This window comes from Panicum virgatum, chromosome 5N (genome assembly GCF_016808335.1).
Source record: "Panicum virgatum strain AP13 chromosome 5N, P.virgatum_v5, whole genome shotgun sequence".
NCBI classification, from domain to species: Eukaryota; Viridiplantae; Streptophyta; class Magnoliopsida; order Poales; family Poaceae; genus Panicum; species Panicum virgatum.
Genome location: NC_053149.1, coordinates 14,626,251 through 14,636,856, shown reverse-complemented (window position 1 = coordinate 14,636,856; position 10,606 = coordinate 14,626,251). Strand labels below are relative to the sequence as shown.

The 10,606-nt window shown below is 49.5% G+C and overlaps 1 protein-coding gene across 1 annotated transcript; it reads right to left on the bottom strand.

Moving 5' to 3' along the window:
• Window positions 1-1,173: 1,173 nt before the first annotated feature.
• Window positions 1,174-8,798, bottom strand: LOC120674585 (sulfoquinovosidase-like). Its single transcript, XM_039955747.1, has 6 exons — window positions 8,781-8,798; window positions 4,246-5,384; window positions 3,142-3,274; window positions 2,804-3,019; window positions 2,546-2,701; window positions 1,174-2,427 (listed from the first exon to the last, which is right to left on the bottom strand). Exons 1-6 carry the CDS (start codon window positions 8,796-8,798, stop codon window positions 1,306-1,308), a joined length of 2,784 nt encoding a protein of 927 aa, XP_039811681.1. The 3' UTR covers window positions 1,174-1,305.
• Window positions 8,799-10,606: the final 1,808 nt, after the last annotated feature.

Sequence of the window (10,606 nt, the reverse complement as noted above, 5' to 3'; positions counted from 1 at the left end):
TCGATCCCTGAGAGTATATCACCCGACCTTTTCTGTGGCGGGTTCAACACTTCTGGGTTCTGCTGTGATGAGCCAAGAGCAGTTTCTGCGAGTTCGATGCAGCCCTCTATTGATCGTGAAACTCGGTTTACTCCATCGAGTAGTTCTGAGTTTTTGATCTTGGGGCGTTTGATCGTCTTGAGATGAGTCAAGTATTTTCTGAGAGTTTCAAAAAAGTGGAGATTTTCGGAATCAGATTTTGTGTCGAACTCGACTGAATCAAGAGTTCGAGTTGGAGTTGACACGTTTTCTAGGTTGTCCGAGTCGAGTTCGGGTAGAACTTTTTTTTCGTCGAGATACGCAGACTCGCAGATGTCGGCGAGTTGGGAGATGGTTTTCGGTTTAGGCGAGTCAGGCGTGACAAGGTGGTTGGAGAAGCTGCCCGATCCGTCAGCCGTGCATGCCCAGGAACCGAAAACAAGGGTTGTGCCCTCGGGCACGTTGTTGGCGTCACTTGATCCGGCCATCGAATTCGCCGATGAACTCGCCGAATCCCCTACCTGGCGCGCCAGCTGTCGGTGTTTACCGTCAAACCTGTTCAGGGATACTCTTAGCAATAAGGTTTGTAGGTAGGGATCGACTGCTCTGGAACTTGATGGTGCAAGGAACACAAAGATTTAGACAAGTTCGGACCGCGAGTTGCGTAATACCCTACGTCCTGTGTGGTTGTTTGTATTGCCTTAGGTGTTGATGATTGTTTGGAGAGGTTTCCTGCCCGCCCTTATATATACGGGGAGACAGGGTTACATGAAAAGTCCTAGCCGAGTACAGTTGGAGTCCTACTACAACACAATCGGATAGTTTCCTTTATACTGCAGCTAGTTCTACGCCTATTTGGGTAGTTACAAAAGAGGTAAGGTATATTCATAAGCTATCCCTTACTCTAGAATATTCTATGCCTATAAGCAGTCCCGCTGCCCTGGGTCGGATAGTACTCGTCGTCGGTCAATTACTTTCAGTCCTTCACCACAGTTATAAAGATTTCTGATACGTTCATGCTGTTGCAGAGCGTAGAATTATCGCATTTTGAATCGCTTTCTTCTGTTTGGAATTTCCAATTTCCATATGGACTCCCCCTGGGTGTTCACGCCCTCCCAACTCCCCTCGCCAACTCTCACCACATTTTTTTTTAACTTCTGCAATTTTTAAGCACCGAATTTTCAAATCGCAAAGACAACAAATCATTTCCACGCAGAACCCAAATTCCATCCTCTCTCCACTTCAAAAAAAAAAATGTTAGGCAATCTACTGTACACTTGACACAGATCACAGCACCTTGAGACCTCTCAAGTTGCTTAAGAATCTGTCGCCGACCGGCGATCCAGCCCTCACGAACACGGCCGGGTACCCCACCGGGGCCTGGACCTCGGCCTCGAACCCACCATGCGCCGTGGCACCGTACTCGTCGCCGGTCCAGACGTGCCTCCACGCGCCGGCGCCGGCCGGGAAGTAGGCGGTCACCGCGCTCCGGCCCTTGTCCAGGACCGGCACCACCAGCATCTCCGTCCCGACGAGGAACTGCTGGTACGTCATCGCTTGCACGCGCTCGTCGGCCGGGTAGTGCAGGAACAGGTGGCGCGCCACGGGGAGCCCGGTCGCCGCCGCCTCCCCGACGAGCTCCGCCCGGTAGAATTCCCAGGCCTTGTAGAGCTTGGCGCAGCGCGCGAAGTGCGTGAGCGTTCGGCCGCTGGAGTAGAATTGGCAGTTGGAGGCCGGCTTGTTACCCTCGTGGGTGCGGAAGACGACGGTGAAGGCGTTCACCTCCATCCACCGCAGGAGGAGCTCCTCGCCGCGGCGGTAGCGCAGGAGCGGCGGCAGGTCCACCGTGCAGTAGCCGCCGGCGTCGCTGTGGTTGAGCGGGAACCCGGAGAGGCCGCCGCTGAGGAGCCCGACCACGCTGCTCTTGATGCCGTCGTTCGCCTGCCAGCTCACCATCTGGTCGCCCTCCCAGAACAGCATCGCCCACCGGGAGCTCTCCCGGAACCCCGACCGCACGAAGAACACCAGGCCGTCGCCGTCCTCCTCCGCTGCCGCCGCCGCGGCGACGCTGCCGGATCGCCACTCGTCGGCGAACTCGCGGTTGACGCGCGCCCACATCTCCGGGTACCGGTTGTGCGCGGCGATGGGGTCCTCGCCGGAGTGCAGCCGCGCGTCCAGCGGGAGGCCCTCGCCGAAGTCGGCCATCCAGCCGCTCACGCCGTCGTCCACCATGCCCCGCAGGATCTTCTTGAACCACGCGTGCGCCTCCGGGTTGGTGAAGTCGAGCATCGCGACGTCGAACGCCGTGTTGGGCATCATGTACGGCTCGCCGGCCTCATCCTTGACCAGGATGCCCAGCTTCTTGGCCTCCTCGAACAGGTGCCTCTTCGTGTTCGGCTTCTGATCCATCTGAGGAAGCAGACGTAAACAAAATTCAGAACAGTAACGCAATGCAGACTGCAGAGCACCTTTCTGAAAGAGTGAATTCCAGTAGAATTCAGAGGAGGTTCTCTCGTTCCAAACGTACCGGTACAAGGCAAGGGTTGCAGTAAGTCATCGTCCTAATGCCGCTGCGTCGAAGGTCGTCTACTAGATCCCTCCATCCTTGGTAATGAGCATCATCAACCTCCCAGTTCCACCAGAGCTGAGACCCAATTGCCGTCTTCCTCTGGCCAACCCAGTCCTGCATCGACCACCCAATGTGCAGCAGTTCAGAGCCGGTTCAGAGTTCAAACTTCAGACTGTATTAGGATTAGCATGGAAAAAGGTCCTTTTTCTGTCAGACCTGTAGCCAGAATGCTGAAACTGGGACATCGTAGTCCTGCAGCTGGTTCCAAACCCTGCGAACGGTGTCTGTGCCGCCCTGCATGCCGACGATGGCACCAGATGTGATCCACCTGGGAAGAACAGGTGGCCTTCCAGTTGACTCCGTGTAGCTGGTGAGGAGTTGGGTTGGTGAATCACCGTCTAGTATTCGTCCTTGAACAGAATTCCCATAAATCTGCAAATTAAGAGTAATGTAAGCACTCGATGAGCTCGATCATGGCACCATGCTCTCAAAGTGTTTATCTGAAAAGGAACAGCAGTTGCTTTGTAATTTTTGTAGTCCGGTGGAATGGCTACCTGAATCTGTACTCTGTCAGGTTTCGTCAGGTCGAAAATGGAGTAGTCGTATCCTTCAAGGTATAAAGATCTCATCTTTGAGGTCATGTAGAAGGGAGAAGGGGCATATGTGGTACTCCAGTTTCCTCCTGACCTAGAGAAACCCACGAGGAAGAACACGCTAAATCATCTCCGAAGTCAAACAAAAAAGCTGGCGCCAGTTGACCTACATCAGCACTAACACTGCAAGGTCATGTTGTTCTTCAATTATTATCAGGAAAATGGATATAGAATTTGTAGTTGAAAGTTCAGCGCAATAGTCGGCTTTATCAAGAAAGGAGCATTATTCACTCTCTCTTTTTTTCTCACCTATGATAACTATGAACTCCAAGCACAGTAGCACACACGCACAAGAAACTGTAGCGCAAGTAGACGCCACAATCGTTGTCGACGTGAAGAGTTTGTTTGTAGCTCAGACTTCAGACTACAAGCTTCAGAAACCTCAGTTCCTTGCTGAAATTGTTCATTTCAGACCAAACACTGCTAGTGTCGCTGTCGACCTTAAATCCTTGCACGTTCCACTCAAAAAGAAAAAAAAATCCTTGCAAGTTTGAAGTTCATCAATGCCTGCAATAAGCGGCGCGACCCAGATGATTGGATAAGCTCAATTGCTCGGACACCTGCTGCCCATCCAGACTTGCGCAGGACTGGTCCTGGAACTTGACTTGCATAACAACGAAAGCTATCCCATACTGCTCAGTAATGGCCTCACCAAACCTGAAAGAACCTTGTTTCTTTTTATCGAAAATTCAGGAGAGTTGTGCTTCTTTGTTTTAAGATAGAAGAAAACAGTTTCAAGTTACACAGCGCACCGCGACTTTGTACACTGGTTCACTTTTTGTTAGATTACATGATAAAACTCCGGACCTAGGAACACAACACAAAAGCGACTACTCACTAACTAAAAAAACATGCTCTAAATTTGACGGTGTAGGCAAAAGATTTGTCTACAAATTTCATTGTAGACTATTCTTTGCAGACCAGACACAAAAATATTTGGATTTGAATTTTCTTTTCCTTAGCGGTCAGCTGTGAGGAGCTGTCAGATTTGGGAAGAAGAATTACCTGTAGCTGACGAGGTTGGCGGCGAACGTGATGGGCTGGTCTCCCCTGCCGATCCCCTGCTCCTGCACCAGCACCGGCACGCGCTTCCCCTTGAACTCCACGCGGCTGAACTGCTCGCCGAACCCGTAGAACCGCTCGTCGCGGCTGCTCGCGTACGTCAGGAACACGCGGTTGAACTCCTCCGGCCGCGCCTCCGCCCTCTCCGGCTCCGGCGGCAGGAGCGCCGAAGCTTCCTCGCGGCTCGGGGCCAGCCTCGTCTTCTTGCTGGTGGCTCGCTGGACGCGCGCGGACAGACGAAGGCGAAGGCTGGGCCGGTGGATCCTCGGGGTCGTGGTCGCCGTCGCCGTCGCCGGGGGCGACTTGGCAGGGTCCGCGCGCGCGCAGGTCCATTGGTAGTCGCCGATCTTGACGCTGAACGCGACCTGCGTGTCGGTCTTCTCCTCGAGGAGGATCCAGTACCGCGCCGAGAGCGCCGGCCTCCCCGCGGCGCGGCGGCCGGCGCGCTGCCCGCAGCAGCTGCACGACGCGGGCGAGGACGGCTTGGCTGACAGCAGCCCGGTGATCACCAGCACCGGGAACCGCGTCGCGTCGGACGCCTGGAACGCGGCGCCGCGCAGCAGGCCGGCGCCGGCCTCGGCGTCGCAGCGGTAGAAGGCCCTGATCTTGTCGACGTGCTGGCGGTGGGGGACGAGGCGGGCGCGGCCGTCGCGGAGCGCGAAGGAGCCGCGGCACTCGTCGGCCTCGGTGGCGGCGTTGGCCGCGGAGAGGAACGCGACGCCGGGGACGCTCTCCAACATCGCGCGGCGCGCGTCGCCGCCGCCGCCTGGCGGCACCCTGGACAGAGACGCCTGGCCGCCGAGGGACGGGTCCCAGCGGAGGCGGAACCGGGTCCCGACGGGGGAGTCGTGCGCGTGGGCGAGCTTGGAGGCCGGGGCGAAAGAGAGGCGCGGGGCGGCGTCGCCATTTCGGATGGCGGCGGCGGGGACGGCGCGAGGGAACGGGTTGTTGAGGCGCGCGTGGTGCTTCTTGGCGGTCTTGGGAGGCGCCGGGGACGCCATGGCAACGGCGGTGGGTGATGGCGCGCGCGGGAGAACGGAGAGGAGGATCCGCCGGTGCTCTGCTCGGTCCAAGCCGATTGGCTGAAATAGATTCTAGAATGAGGGGCGTGGGTCCAAATGGTGGGGCAGGGGCGGTGGGCCCGGAGAGCACGCGGCTCGTTTTGACTGACGTAATTTGCTAGATTTGCCAAGGCAGAAAGGTTTATGACCTGTTCAAGAAGTAGGATTTTTGGAATATGTACCAAATCTTACAGGACTTTAAAGAAAATTCTACATTTCAATCTGAGGGCTGGTGAACTTGCCTATGAAGTCAAATTTGCAAGGTTTTAAATAGCGGGCTATGGTAAATAGCGTCGTATTTTTTTACCAAGGCTAAAAGGCTATAGCGGAGGCTATAGCGGACGATGCCAAATAGCGATTTACTACTAAATCATGAAAAATACAAGTAATAGATACACAAAAATATAATAATTAGCAACTTTCATAAACATAAATATGTTTCTAGGGCTACGGAAACATTACTTAAGTTGACAATACAACAAAATTTATACAATCAAATATTCAGTTGTCCAAAAGACCAAAATAGTAGCACTGAGCTAAGTATAAGGCTATAGCAGCGCTAAAGCTACACCATTTAGCACAGCTATAGCGCAATTTAGCGTCCATAGCTGCCATAGCAGTATAAATACAAATAGCGTACCGTAGCTGGGACTCTCTAAAAAGACTATAGCGGAGTTATAGCGGGGTTATAGCCCGCTATTTAAAACCATGCAAATTTGATAAGCTTCATGATTTTGAGCAATACAATCTTTTTTAACTCAATCCCATGAGAAACATATATATGGGATTTAAAACATTGACATGATATGCATGGTATATATCTTATTTTAAATAAAAAATTATGTTATGATGAATTACTTTCAAGCCGCCAAGTAATCTTCATTTTAGCTATCGGTGGTCAAAGGTCAACAAGGCTAACTTTGGACTAACATATATTTTTACTTGTTATGTGTGAAGTGGACTTTCTTTATTTCTCTCTCGTGGTTATAAAATTATTTTATGGGTATTACCCAAACAATAAATCCCATGTATTATTTGTTTTAGTTTATTGGCTTATTGTACGGGTGACATACTTTGACCTCTAATGCTATCTAGCTTCCCTCCGTCCTAGTTCATAGATCTTCTGTCACTTCATACATTTATCGGGTAGGACGTAGGAGCATCCTTGTACCTTGATGAATGGAAAATATGAATTTTCACTAGTCTTTCTCCTCATATATTTTTTCTGTAGAAAGAAGAAAAAGAATCTCAGACGGATTCTGTTAGATTACTCTTCCTAACAAAAGAAACTCTAATATTCTTTACTGCACTTAATTAACTAAGTTCTTAATTAAAAAAATTGTTATCAGGGTAGAAAAATGGAAAGATCACGAGCACACACACATTTGGAATTGGAAGTGCTTAGCTTTTGAAGTCCATGTTCTTTTGCCTATGTCATATTACCCCGTTTCCATTTAGTTTGTCTGATTATAAGCACAATATCAAAGAATATAGTGCTTCAACCGAAAGGGAGGCATAAAGAGGCAACTCATTGTTTCATTCACTACACTTTGAAACTAAACTGAAATTTGGGAGACTCTTGGCACGCTTGCTATATCAACGGTTTACATTTTGCATCATAATACTAGGTACGATTTTATGTGCACCAGTCAGCTTAATTTTCTCCGAATTCTGTGTACGGGTCAAACTTGTGCTTTTCACATGTAAAAGAAGCCGGTCTTCCATGTCCAGCCGGAATGACGCAGATGTTTTTTTTACCAAGTTTATTTAACAGCTGGGTTACCATTTTTGTCCCTTTTATTTTGACATGAAGCGAGATAATTTGTCCTTAATATACGTTTAACATACGGTTGCTTAATTGATCACAGTACCATCTATGGGTAGCTTTCTTTAGAAAGCATGTCTGCTGCTTGCGGCTCCTTCTCATGAATGTGGCCGTGATTGTGGGAGCATACAACCAGCACGCGAACTAAGACGTGAACTTTCAAGTAAACATTTGGCAGCATACGTGAGAGCAAACCAGTGTCTCAACAAACTCGTTTTCTGTTAGCAGAGTGAATCTCTGCATACTAGTACGACACATGTGCCCGTGCCAAAGTGTGTCCAGATACAATGGATCGACCTTACCGAACTCCCTTCCTGGTTCTGACTTCTTGTGAAACAATGGACATGGCCACATGGGACACACTATAGATTTCCCTGATGCAAAGTTTTTCTTGGAAAAAATTCAGCATAGCTGATGCGTACACGCGATGCATTATGCATAGCTAATGACATTTCAAAGCACCTAAGGGCAGCCACCGTGTAAGCGAGGCTTGAAAATTCATCTCACAGCCACATACTCCAGTTTTCAGGAAGAAACACCAGCATATATAGCCCGATATACTTATTTGGGGCGTAGAGTAACCTGTTGTCTTTCCTGTGATCTCTGTACGGCTCTCACTTCTAGCAGTTGTATAGCTGCTGTGCATCTTCCCGTTATCACGGCATTGTTCTTCCAAGCAGAACAGCATGCGGGGCCCAGAAAATCCCCCACATCCTTTTCTCTTTCCTTTCTCAGTAATCATTCCTTGAAATGAGCCCTCCAGTGCTTACCATAAAAATGCGCAGAGCATTCACCCAATCACCACATCCGAGTGGAACTCTGAACTCTGATCAGTGTATATGGGCAGAACAAATCCATCCGACGCACAGACGGGCTAGTGACTCTGACAGTCTGAATCTTGAGTGGGACTTCACATATTGATATACATCTGCTTGGCTCCTTTGTTTTTTTTTTGAAGAGAATATAATGGCTCCTTTTTTTAATCAGACGCCCATAGTAGTACTGGCTCCGGGCGGGCCCAGAATTCAAGATGTGGATATTCAAAATTTCAAAAGGTGTAAAAAAAATTTTGACAGCCCAAATTTCATAAATTACAACAATAATTTCAAAATTAAAATTGAATTCATCACTAGTCAGCTCTTGCGTTCAGGTTTGATTTCGCTCAGGTCTGTTTCTGCTTGCTCGCCCACGCCCCAAAGGGCACAGACTGTGGAGCGGTGGAGCTGTGGAGGCCTTGCCGCCCTGGCGAAGCAGCAGTGCCGTGCTCTGGCCACGTGAGCCACGCCATGCACGCCCAAGCTCTGTACCTCTGCCTAGCTGCGATGCTAGTAGCTTGGCCGCTGCCCGCGTCTCATGGCCCGCCCAACTGCCAAGCCTGTCGCCGTCCGTCTGCCTGGCTGCGGAGGCCCTACTGTCGTTCATTCTTGCGGCTAATGAGCCCCTACCTCCGTCTGTTCGCTTGGCCTTGTCGCACCCTCTCCGTCGGGATCGCCGACTTGAGGAGCTAGGGTCTTGCAGCGGGGATTGGGAATCGAGGGATCGAGAGAGCACATGAGCATTTGGCATATCGGTCAGGCTAGCTCATTGACTACCTGATCGCTAATGGACATGTGGGCCATCAGGTGAAGGGTTGGGACGTAGGCTGCTATGATTTTTCAACACGAAGCAAAAACTAGAAGTTTGGAAGCCTATTATTTTGTGTAATATTTCTATTTTTGCTCCATATACATATATATAATACACTACATATATAAAATTTTTTACCACAAATAATGGGTATTCAGTTACCCTTGATATAGCGTAGGCCCCCCGTTTGAGATGCGGAATGCACGTATCCACCTGGACGTGTTCATGGCTCTGTTCACGTCCAGAGGGCTATAGACGTAGACCCGTCTCCAAGCTTTTTTTTTCTCTCCTTTGAGCGGCGTTTGGTTTGGTTGGCTCCCGGTCCGTCACGCCAGTTGTATCCTCCCGTCATCACGGCACTATTCCGAGAGCAGTGAACTCCCCGCGGTACATGACCAAACAAGGCGTTCAGTTTTGTGCATCGGCATGATGATCTGAGTGCAATAAGATTTCCAAAGTTCAGAGGTCATCAGGTGTGGCCGGGCGGAACCCCCACAGGCAACAGCTTCTGATTCCAAACTTCAGGCGAGGCAGATTGCAGAACCTTGCACCGAACTCCATCCGGCCGGTCAGAATCATTTGATTGCAGAACGAGCCATGTGTATGTCGATGGGATTTTTTTTTTGGAAAGATTTCGATGGGATTATTTAAGGGCGGCGTCACTGGAGGTGACGATGCAACCAGTTGACGAGGCAGAGAGAACTTTCTCAGCTCCCTGCTAGTCCTGCTACAGCCTTCCGCCTCGCACCGCATTTTCCTCCGCCGAACATATCGGCCGAGGAAAAAATATTCTTTTTCTCTTCTCTTTCACCATATGCGAGTTTCGTAGTAGTATCACGGACATTAAATTTATATCATATGACAGAGTTATTATAAGAAAAAAGAACATAAAGTTTTATAAGATGAGAGGGAAGTTTCATCACCATGACATTCTTCTAGCTCGGTTATCAACTTTTCAATCTTGGTAATCTTAGGTTACGTCCAATAATTGATCAGCTTCCAACGAATTCGGTGGCTGACATGGAGCAGCTCGTGTCGAGTCTCCAAGTGAGAATAACTTTATACAGTCACTTCTGACTTCTCTTCTCCCGCACTCTTTTGATTGGTTGGCAGAGCAAAGACACATCCCCAGGCTCCGCGATAGCGGCGAACAAGTCACCGGTGATTTCCTTTTGGGAACTTTATCCATGAAACACCCCGTAAGGGTTGATTTTGTGGGGAACACGCTGCCAAAACCGATTTTGTATTCAACACATCATGAAAGCGCTTGCTTGTGGCATCAAGTGAAATAATAATTTTCAGCTAAAAGGTGGTGTAAAAATCCACATGTCCTTTCCCTTCTCCCTCAGCATCCTTCCATCGGCTCTGCTGGCCGCTCCATTCACTGTGTGCGAGCTCTCGTATGTAGTGCATGTGCTGTAGCTTTGCTCATGTACGTCGACAAGTGGGCATTGTTGGTTCAGTGACGAGAAAAAAAAACGACCTCGATATCAGCTCCACCCCCATATCTTCTGATTGGCTCTGGGTTAATATTCTGATTTTTAGCCCGTCTTTTTTGCTTTTACAAAAGCATGTTCACGATACTGAAATATCCCTTACAGAAGATCTGCAATGCAGTACCTTGAAGATATTCATAGGATAGGATAACATGTGTTTACATACATTCAAAGGGGCGATGATACATACTGCCACATGAAGTCATGAATATCAGAATTTCACACGGTTTTGGCAAAAGCAAAACTCAAATGAAGAACATTAGAATTCCCATAGTCCCTACGAAATTGCAAAATCA